General features: G+C 53.2%; 1 protein-coding gene across 1 annotated transcript; it reads right to left on the bottom strand.

The window, feature by feature from the left end:
* Nucleotides 1-7,935: 7,935 nt before the first annotated feature.
* TMEM187 (transmembrane protein 187) lies at nucleotides 7,936-8,736 on the bottom strand. Its single transcript, XM_065900310.1, has one exon. The coding sequence runs from the start codon at nucleotides 8,734-8,736 to the stop codon at nucleotides 7,936-7,938; it is 801 nt and encodes a 266-aa protein (XP_065756382.1).
* Nucleotides 8,737-12,440: the final 3,704 nt, after the last annotated feature.

Below are 12,440 nucleotides of genomic sequence, written 5' to 3'. Positions count from 1 at the left end.
CATGACACAGCCAGGTGCGTGTGCCCGTGCAGTGCCGATGAGAGGGTTTTGAAAATTAAGAATATATGTTCAAAGCATAATGAGATCCCACGTCACGCCCACGAGGATGCTCATAATCAAAAATCAGTAACAAGCTTTGTGTGCTGCGGTGGGAACGGTCCGGCCGCTCCCGGACCGCGTGGGATCAGCCCCCGTCCCAGCATGGCCACTCCCAGCTACCGACCCAAGAGAAAGGAAAACACCCTGTCCGCACAGAAACTTAGGCACAAATGTGCAGAGCAGCATTACTCATAAGAGCCAAAGGTACAAACAACCCGAATGTCCACCTGATGACTGGATAAGCGAAAGGTGGTCTAACCGCACCGTGGAGGACTACATGGCCGTCAGAGGGAACGCAGTACTGATAGATGCTGCAACACGGACGAACCTCGGGAACGTGACGCAAAAGGCCACATGGTGTATCAGTCCGTTTATACGAAAGGCCCGGAAGAGGCAAAGCCAGAGCGGCGGTTACTTCTGGGCTGACAACGGTGTTCTGGAATTCGCGGTGATGGTCGCACAGAGTATACTAAACAACACCGGAACGTACGCTTTAGTTTTCTATATATTTATTTATTTTGCGGTACGCGGGCCCCTCACCGCTGTGGCCTCTCCCGTTGCGGAGCACAGGCTCCGGACGCGCAGGCTCAGCGGCCACGGCTCACGGGCCCGGCCGCTCCGCGGCACGTGGGACCCCCCCGGACCGGGGCAGGAACCCGCGTCCCCCGCATCGGCGGGCGGTCTCTCAACCGCTGCGCCACCGGGGAAGCCCGAACGTACACTTTAGAAACGTGAATTGTATGGTATGGGATTCCTAGCTCAATTATTTATTTATGTATTTGTTTGTTTTATTTATTTATTTAGCCTGCAACGAGTCTTAGCTGCGGCATGCGAGATCGTTTAGTTGCGGCATGCATGCGGGATCTAGCTCCCCGACCAGGGATCGAACCCAGGCTCCCTGCATTGGGAGCGCAGAGTCTTACTCACTGGACCACCAGGGAAATCCCTCAGTTTTTAAACGTATTTTCAAAATGAAATTTGGCTCCCAAGCCATGGTGGCAAGGACTCTATTTACAAATAACAACGTAGCAGCCGAGAGCAGGGAGGGAATTCTGAAGCCCCAGGGCCAACCCCACCTTGGCCACTTCCTACCTCCACAAACTTGAAGGTTATTCAACTTCTCTAAACTTACTTTCCTCGACAGTAAGCCCTCAGTAACCATTAGCTACTCCCAGTATGATTCGTGTTTCCTCATCTACAGTGCAGCCCAAGAGATGCAGCTCCGGGCTGGGGAGAGCGGCCAGGACCCACAGCTGGTTCTGAGCAGACACTTTGTCCTGAACTGCTTTTATGGGTCACCTCGACCAGTACTCACAACCAGCCATGCCGTATGAGAGGGGAAACTGAGGCACAGAGGGCTGACAAAACGTATTCAAGGTGTCTCAGCTAGTGAACTGCAGAGATCAATGTCGATTTTTAAAGTGTAGTTAAATGCAGATAACGTCAAGTTTACCACGTTAACCATTTTTCAGCGCCCAGCTGGGCGGCATTAAGTACATTCAGGTTGGTGTGCAGCCATCCCCACCATCCATCTCTAGAACTGTTCATCTTCCCCAAGGGAAACCCTGTCCCCGTTAGACACTAGCCCCCCTCCCCTCCCCCAGCCCGTGCCCTTCCTCCCCCTCCCCCAGCCCGTGCCCCCCCATCCTACTTTCTGTCCCTAGGAACCCGACGGCTCTAAGCAGCTCGTACAAGTGGAGTCCTACGGTATCCGTCCTCTGTGTCTGGCTGATTTCCCTGACCATGATGCCTTGTAGGTCCAGCCATGTTGCAGCAGGTGTCGGAGCGACCTTCCTTTTTAAGGCTGAATAACATTCCACTGGTTGGAGGGACCGCATCTTGTTTGTCCATTCATCCACTGATGGACACTTGGGTTGCTTTCATGTTTTATTTATTGTGAATAACGCTGCTGTGAACACAGGTGTACAAGTATCTCTTCAAGACCCTGCTTTCCCTTCCTTTTTCTTTTTTTTTGAATTTTATTTTATGTTTTTTATACGGCAGGTTCTTATTAGTTATCCATTTTATACATATCAGTGTACATATGTCAATCCCAGTCGCCCAATTCATCACACCACCACCCCCCCCCCCGCTGCTTTCCCCCCTTGGTGTCCATACGTTTGTGCTCTACATCTGTGTCTCTATTTCTGCCCTGCAAACCGGTTCATCTGTACCATTTTTCTAGGTTCCACATATATGCGTTGATACACGATATTTGTTTTCCTCTTTCTGACTTCCTTCACTCTGTATGACAGTCTCTAGATCCATCCACGTCTCTACAGATGACCCAATTTTGTTCCTTTTTATGGCTGAGTAATATTCCATTGTATATATGTGCCACATCTTCTTTATCCATTTGTCTGTCGATGGGCATTTAGGTTGCTTCCACGACCTGGCTATTGTAAACAGTGCTGCAATGAACACTGGGGTGCATGTGTCTTTTGGAATTCTGGTTTTCTCTGGGTATATGCCCAGTAGTGGGATTGCTGGGTCATATGGTAGTTCTATTTTTAGCTTTTTGAGGAAACTCCATACTGTTCTCCACAGTGGCTGTATCAATTCACATTCCCACCAAGAGTGCAAGAGGGTTCCCTTTTCTCCACACCCTCTCCAGCATTTGTTGTTTCTAGATTTTCTGATGACGTCCATTCTGACTGGTGTGAGGTGATGCCTCATTGTAGTTTTGATTTGCATTTCTCTAATAATTAGTGATGCTGAGCAGCTTTTCATGTGCTTCTTGGCCACCTGTATGTCTTCTTTGGAGAAATGTCTATTTACGTCTTCTGCCCATTTTTGGATTCGGTTGTTTGTTTTTTTAATACGGAGCTGCGTGAGCTGTTTATATATTTTGGAGATGAATCCTTTGTCTGTTGATTCGTTTGCAAATATTTTCTCCCGTTCTGAGGGTTGTCTTTTCATCTTGTTTGTAGTTTCCTTTGCTTTGCGAAAGCTTTTAAATTTCATTAGGTCCCATTTGTTTATTTTTCTTTTTATTTCCATTTCTCTAGGAGGTGGGTCAAAAAGGATCTTGCTGTGATTTATGTCATAAGAGTGTTCTGCCTATGTTTTCCTCTGAGAGTTTGAGAGTGTCCGGTCTTACATTTAGGTCTTTAATCCATTTGGAGTTGATTTTTGTGTATGGTGTTAGGGAGTGTTCTAATTTCATCCTTTTACATGTAGCTGTCCAGTTTTCCCAGCACCACTTATTGAAGAGGCTGTCTTTTCTCCATTGTATATCCTTGTCTCCCTTGTCATAGATTCGTTGAGCATAGGTGCGTGGGTTTATCTCTGGGCTTCCTATCCTGTTCCATTGATCTATATTTCTGTTTTTCTGCTTTCTCTTCTGTTGGGGAGATACCCAGAAGTGGAATTGCTGGATCCTGTGTTTGATTTTTTCCAGGCTACCTCAATTTTAAGCCGGGAAAGGCAAACCATAAGGAGAGCAGCAGACAGTAACTCCTCTCCCAGTACCACGTGCTGGTGAGGTCACGGAGCAACTGGAACTCTGCTGGGCGACGTGCTCACATGTAGGCAGAGAGGCCCGGACAGCAGCACCAAAGGAGGAAGTACCCTGATGGGCAGCCAGGAGACCTGGGGAAAAACACCCACAGTTCCCGTCCCGAAGCCGGTGGGAGACGGATCAGGGCCACGTGGTGCACCTAGGGAAGGTTACAGCACGTGCGAGACGGCTCCCCTGTGGGAAAGGGCTCGGAACGTGTTGGGGAGTGGACTCCACCCAACTCCGGACGGTGGTTTCCTCTGGGGCAGGAGAGTAGGGTCAGGCCCCTGTGTGATCTGTTAGGCTGCATGAGAAAGGAGAGGCAGAAGTAAAACCACAAGTCAGCGGTTCTGAAGATCCAAGTGAAAGGCAGGAAACGGAAGAAAAGACTAGAAACACACGAAAACGGTTAGAAGGGCCTGCTGGGCTAGCAGGGCGCGGGCTGCAAGGAGCTTTTCTGGCCTGTGGGCGCCAGGCCCCAGAATTCAGCGCTTAGCAGAGAGGCAGCCAGGGCTCCAGGGGCACCTGGCAGCTGAAAACACCGGAAAAGCAAGACCCACTTAGAAGGGGAAGAGGCGCTCTCCAATTTCATAGCTATTTGGGGACTCGCTCGGGAACAGAAATTGCCTAGTTTATATTTACCCAAAGATTTCTACTCATGGAGGCTTTCGGAGGTGAGAGGGAAATGTTTACCTGTGGGACGTGCCCAATTTTAAGTGCCGAGAAACAAAATCTCCTTTGTTCCCCAGGCTGCGATGAAACATGCTCCACGGGGTTTGGGCATTTCCTCTCCGCCATGGAACGTGACCGTGAAGGGCTCCGGCAAGTACGGTTTGGTGAACTGTCCTGTTAACAGTGATGACAGCTGCACTGCTTTGTTTCTGAATGTAACTTGCAACTATTTTATGAGTATTAGTCTCAATAATTTTATAATTAACTTTTTATAATGAAAACTACCTGAAGCAGCTATAGGAGATGTTAAGATTCGACAAAGCTACCTGATGTATAGACAAGACACCCAAAAGCTACAAAGAAAAAGACAGACGTTTAGACATCCATGACTGGGGAAACCTTCAACCACGTTCCTTTAAGATGCCCACAAAGGCAAAAGACAAATGAGATTAACAAAACGTACGTATCATCTGTATGACAGATGAATGGTTAATGTTTATAATGTAAAACAAGCCCCTGCAAACTTTTGGAAGAAAAGTCCAATAATGAGGAAAGGATATAAACCAACAACCTACAGAAGAATAAATCCTAACTTCCAACAGACAGGGGCACAGGCACCAGTTGTGCACAAGTGTGCATGCGTGTGTGTGGAGGGGCACGAGTTAAAGTCACAACGAGGTCTTGCTTTGCCCCCATCAGATTGGCACAAAATGGAAAAGCCCCCTGACGCCTTGCCCAGCCTCTCTCATCGCCGTTAGAAACTGAACCATAATGTCGGTGGGAAAGGCAACCCGGGTGCCCCTGATCCTGACCCAGAGGAAGGCGAGCTCTGGGGCGAAGGGGCAGGTACAGGATGTTGGGGTGAGGGTGGCCGGTATAGACGCCACTGTGGCAGCGCGGGGCCGGGGGCGGCATCTGGGCCCAGCACCGTGAGCGGGAAAGACAGGTGCAGGGGTGTGTGTCCCATGCTGGGGCCACCGCAACCCTGATGGCGCTCTCAGGTGGCTCGTCGTCCCCACCGTGAGCCTGTACGCCTGCACGATCAGAGCAAAACCAATGCCACCACTTTCAGGCCACGTGTGGGGAAGTGAGCAAGAGGCCAGGTTGGTGCCGCCACTGTCACTGCTTCCCGGGAGAGGTGGGGCATCACAGCAGAAGGGCCTGGAGGCCGCCGCCTGCCTTTCGGATGCTCAGTGTTGAAACCTTCAGCAAAGTTGCACATGTATAGTTTCAGTTTCTGCGAAAGGAGGGCGCTGCGCAGATGGTTTCTGAGATCCCTCCCAGCTTCGGAGCCTCTAAGCCGTTAGGCCAGACGCAGGGGGAGGGCCCGTCTTGTAACCATTGGCTTCTCTGCTTTCCGGGGGCAAGTTGCAGAGGAAAGAGCAGAGCCCAGAGGGGGCCCGGCCGCCAGCCTCCGTCCTCTGGCACCTCAGACATCGCGGGCGCCCTCGTGGCCTGGGGCAGGGCTGAGGCTGGCTGAGGCCCCGGCCCTGGAAGCCAGGACTCACCAGGGCTGCAGGGGACGCAGGAAGCTGCGTGGCTAAGGCTGGCCACACTTCGAGAAACGCTGATCAAAAACAGGGGGCAGAGAGAGAAGGTTCCAGGCCTCTGGCTTTGGTTGGATGGGTTCAATATAGGGTCGTCTGATTTAGCAAATAACGACAGAACACGCAGTGAAACCTGAATTTCAGATAAACAATGAACACTTTTTTAGTATAAGCACATCTCATGACACATTGGGGACGCACCGGTACTAAAACCTTGGGCTTCTGGAGGTTTCCGCCGCATCCGAGGTGTCCCTTCCACACGAGTCTCTCCTTTGTGTGGAGTCCACCCCACCCAGGGTCTCCCCAGGCCCCAGAGTGGGAAAGACCCCCTGCGGTTCCCCCCTTTCCTCCCTCCCCGTGGCACAGTGGTGTTCGTAGTTCTTCATGAAACAGTCCTGAATCACCCTGATCTCAGCGTGACATCTGTTTCCTGTGGGGACCCAGCCTGACACACGAGTGGAATGAAACCCAGGAGGTTCCCAGGGTTATTTATTAAATAGGTATTGGTAAAAATAAAATAAAATAAAAACAACAAAGTAAGTTATGAGTGCTTGCGGCCCAAAGGCATGGAATGAACGAGGCTATGCAAAGCCCCAATTCTCAGGGGATCCACTCTGCCAAGCAGGGGGGAATCAGAGCCCACCCCACATCAGACCCTGGTCCTCCCCCATTCCTCCACACTGCCACCTCCGTCTCTAACTGAGCCACCCGAGAAATCATGTCTTTCCCCTCCCTCTCTCTGGCCTCTTCGAGGAGATGCCCATAGCCTTTTTCCTCTTCTAGGACACACAAAGCCTTCGAGATAACTGTAGTGGAACAAAGCTTCTTCCCGAAGCAAATGCTGGCCGTGCTCTTCAAAGCCGGCAGGCCCCGCCGCGGGCCCCAGTCCTCAGGGGAGGGGCAGAGGCAATGATCACCGACAGGATTCTTCAGGCAACAGCCTGGTTGAGACCCGCCACCCACTGGAGGTGTGCCCAGAACAGAACATCCTGCCCAGGTACCCGGTTTCAAAAGCACCTTGGTAGTCATGGCAACGGTCCACATGCCAACCCTCGAGGCTCCAGGGAGAGGGGCCTCAGGGGACACTGAACAGATGCCTGTGGGCTGCCCGTCCTGAGACGCCATTCGGCAGGGACAGGACATGCTCTCCCTTCTGCCCTTGCCTTTGTCTTCAGAGACCAGATGCCTTTCCCGTGACGGGGGATGAAACAGGGGTCTAAAGAACACGTTAACAAGCGGGCAACCCAAAGGCAGAATGCTCAGCGTCTCTTGGGCCTCAGTGTACCCCCCACCCAGGGGGTTGAGAGATGCCAACTCCATGGCCCTATGCTGGGATGCCATCAGGGGATCATGGTTCCTAAGGACCCAGGTTTCTCCGTGGGTGACAGACACTTGACACTTCAGTAACCCTAGCTGCTGAGGACATCTAAGCTATACCCTGGCTCTGAGGGAAGACCCAGCTTGAGGATTCACCTTTTGACATTTGTGGGTGTTGTTCCACAGAGGATCTGAGGTGACGTGACTTCCATTTGACCTGCTGTCAGCTTGGCAGTCACAGATGTCACAGTGAGTTAGTGCTCTGGGCTTCGGATTTCCCCACCAGTCTGCTAGGCGCGTGTGTTTACTATGACTCAGTCTCCCTGAGGCCAGATACCTCTGGAGACGCTCACTTGTAACCCCAGCGCCTGGCCTGGCACGCCAGCCAGAGGCTACCCTGCCCCACTGTCGCCAGCCCATGCTTGTAGCCCACACCCCGAAGCAGACAACCATTCTTTGTCCAACCGTGAGTCTGATGGATTTCTTGGGGTCATTTCCCCCCAACGTTTTATTTTGAAAAATTTCAAACTACAGAAAAATGACAAGGATAGTAAAATGGAACCCCACATCCCGGCCCTTAGATATTTGCTTTAACCCGTTGAAAGTAAGTTGCAGACAGCATAACATTTCATAATGTTGAATATTCATACTCAGAGTATTGAAGCCCATACGTTTGAAGGAAGGGGCAGTCTTCTGTCATCATCCCGTCTTGTTGCACCCAGGACTCTGAACACTGACGACAGGATGCCGGCGGAGGGCGCATTTTGATGTTAGGGTGGGTTAGCACCTTCCTTCCACACTTTAACGCATCTTCTCCGCAGGAGGGCATCTTCGGCAGGTGTTTAAGTTGGTCATGAACAAGAAGGCGAAGTGGAACTGGAGCACATCGCAGACTTTGGACCAGAAGTGGCCCGTGAGCCGCTGGAAGAGACGCCACTGCGAGAGCTCGTGGTCACAGAGCTTGAGGAGCACAAAACCCAGGCAGCAGAGCACGCCCAGAGCCAAGTACTTCCCCGAGGAAGCGCTGCCGTGGCGGCCCTGAGTGCGCAGGGCCTGCCCCACGGCTGCTGCGATGTGGACGCCCAGTGCCACCTCAAACCCACGGGGGTGCAGCAGGGCCAGGCTGTAACTGCACAGGGAGAGGCCCTCGACAGCCAGGAACAGCCAGGGCTTCCAGCCCCAGTCCAGCCAGAGGCACCAGGCCACCGGCCACGCAAAGATGGGCAAGGTGAGCCACTGGTCCAACACGGCGGTGGGGCACGTCTGCATCGTGACGCGCAACCACTGAACCGGGCCGTAGACCAGGGCCATGCCCGCAAAGACGTCCTTCACGAAGCAAGCCTTCCGCGCTTCTGTGGGGCCGCCCGGGGCGCTGGCCTTGCTCTGCAGCCAGTACATCCCCAGGAGCACGTAGGCCACGTTAACGAGCGAGTTGAAGGGCATGGCCAGGAAGGCAGGGAGGCTGGCGACCGGCGCTTCGGCGTAGTGCTCATAGCCCACTGGGACAGAGACACCTGCGAAAACACCGGTGTGGACGGTGGCCGCGCAGAGGCAGCTGACCAGGGCCACGTGCAAGAGGGCCTGCCCCGACTCGGGCTTCATCTGGAACCCTATGTGTGACCCGGGTCGGAGAGCTTAAGAGAGCAGCCGTCTCCGCTGTTATTTCAGAATTCAGATAAACAGTTTTTTTGCCAGCTGAGCCAGCAGGAAGAATTCCCCGTGATTTCCGACGCAGATGCCGCGACCTTGCCCCGCGTGGAGGTGGTGGCCCGGAGGAAGGCGAGGGTTCTGCTGATTGGTTGGCACCGGTGGAGGATCGTTCTGCCTTCTTCCTTTGTGGTTACAAAAAGAGTGTAGTTAAAGAGTGTGGGTAGAAAGAAATCCATCCGAAGAAGAGCCTCCGTCTTCCCGATTCTCAGCCTCAGGTCCACCAACATCAGAAAAAAAAAAAAAACGAAAGAACCCCCACAGAAATAAAAGTGCAGGAATACCCACAGTCCATTCACCTTCTTATGCGTGGCCTCTAGAAGGCTCTAGAAGCCTCTTTCACCTAGAGGTTTTGTGCCCCTCTCTCCTGATACCTATGCTCTTTGCCCCTTGCCCTAGTTCCCTTCGAGCCACTGCATTTAGAGACTTAAATCTTTCCTAGGTCTGCTGTTAAAACTCAGAATGGGCTTTTCCACCTCAGTGGCATTACAAATGTGGAAGTTTCCAAGCCAGTCCCAAAGCCCTTTGAACCAAATACCCGGTTAAAAGAGAAACCATTAACTGTGGTCCGAGTTCTGGAATCTAAGGCAAGGATGGCGGGGGTGGGTAGGAGGAGGGCGGGGGAGGACTCCCTTCTGCTTCTTAGATGTGAGGCCAGGTGGCACAGGGAGCCGTCCCCCATTGGTCCACCCTCCTGCCTGCCCCTGAAGTGCCACGCCGTTCAAAATCACCTTCTGTCCTCGGCTCACAAGAAGACCTTCCACTTCCTGCAGTCACAGAAGCGGTCCGATAATTTTAAAACAATGTGGACTTTTCCTGGACCATCAACTGCTCTGGGGCCTGCCGCAGTGTGAGCTGGCCAGGTAGCCAAGAGATGCATTAATATCAACAAGAGAAGAGGTTCGATGCCCTGAAAGTGACTCAAAGAGAAGACAGCAATCAGGCAGGCAAGCGTGGGGACGAGAGGGACTGTCCGTGCTCAAAGCCCAGCGCCCCCAGCTACTAACCGTGTGATCTTGGGCCTTAACCCTTCCGGGCCTCGGTTTGCATACCTGCAGAATGGGGATGCTACCAGTACCTCCCTGCGGAGTCACGGTGTGAATTAAATGAGTTCTTAGTTATGTAGACCACAGTTTATTGCTGAGGCCCAATGTCCACCTGCCCTCCTGCAGTTCAGGCCCTGAAAGGGCCGGGCAGGGTCTGACTCTGCGCTCGCCCTCCGCTGCTCTGCAAAGACCTGCTCGGTTTCGGTTCAGGCCCCAAACCGGCACCCCTGCCCTTTTTCCTCATCCTGTTTGCCATTTCGCTTCTCAGACTGGCCGTGGGGCCCACGTGGAAGATCCGGGACGGGGCCCGCTGGGTGTCTTGGTGAGGCTTCTGGCCCCCATCCTGCCTTGGGGGCCTGTTGCTAAGGGGACCGGCGTTTCCACGAGGGAACTGCAGGCCTTGTCCTGACCGCCACCTCAGCACGCAGCGCTGCCTCACGCCTCCCCGCTGCGGCTTCCGGTTAAGGAGCCTCTAGGCTGGGGGGCTGCCCCTGCCCCGGGCTTCCCACTTCCAGGCTGGCCACCGCTAACGTGGTCTGCACACAGCAGCCCCCAGCATCTCCCTCAAGGGCCGCCCCTGCTTGGCACCCTTCGGTGGCCGGCTCTCCACTCACACACGATCACGCCCCAACCTCTTGGCCAGACACCAAAGTGCCATGCTCATGTAGTCCTGCGGGTCCGTCCTGTGCCTGGCCTGCTGACACCCTCAACTCGGCTATGGCTTCCGCTCTGGCACCGGCACTTCCCCATTCCGCTCCTGAGTCTGGCTGGGACACCAGCTGAGGCCCGGCCTCGTTTGTTTCTCCAGGTCCTTCCCTGGCGCCACCTGGGGCCCGACTCCCTGGTGTGAAGACCCAGGCCTCCTGGGCCCCACGCGGCCAGCGCCAGCCTGACCCTCTCGTCTGCCAGCCAGCATGGAGGAGAGCTGGGGACCGGAGTCCAACACTGTCAGCTTGATAGACAAGGAGGCCCAGGAAGGGCGTGGAAAGTGACTCCTCTCCCGCTGCTGGGCAGAGGCTACTGAGCCCTTGCGCAAGCTGAAAGTGACGTGCAATCAAACGAACTTCCCAAGTCCACCAGGAAGGCCAGGCTGGGTACCTTACGGCCTAGCTCCTCCGTACCCCTGAGGTGCTGTGACACGTGTTACGTGACTCTCAAAGTTCTTCCCAGCTTCCCCCGGCACATGAAGGTCCAAGGGCTCTCCCCTGGTCTGGTGCTGGGGTCTCTGGGGGAAGTCCTGCAAAACGTGACAATCTCCTGGCTAAGGGGTTAAGACGTGTTCCTTAAACTCTCCTGCTTCCGCAGTCTGTATGCATTGAAGCAGGAGCCACTGTCACGTGTCACGGTGGTGGTTTCTTTGGCCTGTATCATTCACGACAACGGCTTACTGTGCCCGTGACTACCCTGACCACCTTGTTCCCTTTCTGCGGCTAAGGGGACACCAGTCTGAGGGCTGTACCACGGGACACCAGCAGTAGGAGAGCTCAATCTGGGCCACTTGGATGCCCAAGGAGCCTGGAACTACCGTAGTGATTCTTGAACTCTGAGGACAGAATCACTGAATGTGGCTAAGGCGCCTGGGAACCAGCGGCTTGGCTTCCTTATTTTACAGGGGAAGGAGTTGGGGCCAGAGAGGTGACGTGAACGGACAAGGTCACCTAGGGCAGTTGGTGGCACAGAAACACAGATGAGGGCTCTTGTCCTTTGGCTGTGTCACAGGACTCTTTGGTCTTTTCTCAAACAAATGCTTCCAAATGCATAAACTAAAACAGAATTACAACAGAAACTTAACATGTCGAAAGACAGTTATTAAAGTATTTTTGAAAATGTAATGTATGATATATAATATACGTGCTTCTTTACTAATAGGTTAAATTACAGGATCTATGGGCAGGTTGAATAACTACAGCAATTTCCTTTTTAAAATAAAATTATTTATTTTAGTTATTTATTTTTGGCTGCGTTGGGTCCTATTGCTGCGAGCGGGCTCTCTCCAGCTGTGGCGCGCGGGCCTCCCACCGCAGGGGCCCCTCCCGCCGCGGAGCACGGGCTCCAGGCACGCTGGCTTCAGTAGTTGTGGCATGCAGGCTCAGTAGTTGTGGCTCACGGGCTCTAGAGCGCAGGCTCAGTAGCTGTGGTGCACGGGCTTAGCTGCTCTGCGGCATGTGGGATCTTCCCCGACCAGGGCTCGAACCCATGTCCCCTGCCTTGGCGGGCGGACTCCCAACCACTGCGCCACCAGGGAAGCCCAACTACAGTAATTTCAAAGCAGTTATTCTGTAATAACTTGTAATTTCTTTAATTTCAGGATATCTACAAGAAAATTTATATGCTCTCAAATGATCTGTCATTTCCTTTGGTGACACAGTCACCAGGCTAACGCTCTGTGCTTTGCTGTCTACACTTGTAATTGCGGGAAAGGCCAAATTTCGGCTGGGGGTTGGTGAATGTAAAGATCAAATAAAGATGAGAGAAACGGGAAAAATCATCTGCTGTCATTCCAAGAGCCCGGAGAGCAGCGCATTACACCCTGCGTCTGGCAGTGAGCATGAC

The sequence above is a fragment of the Phocoena phocoena genome, chromosome X, assembly GCF_963924675.1.
Source record: "Phocoena phocoena chromosome X, mPhoPho1.1, whole genome shotgun sequence".
Classification (NCBI taxonomy): Eukaryota; Metazoa; Chordata; class Mammalia; order Artiodactyla; family Phocoenidae; genus Phocoena; species Phocoena phocoena.
The sequence above is the reverse complement of the archived record's forward strand: the minus strand, read 5'-3'. Positions and strand labels throughout refer to the sequence as shown.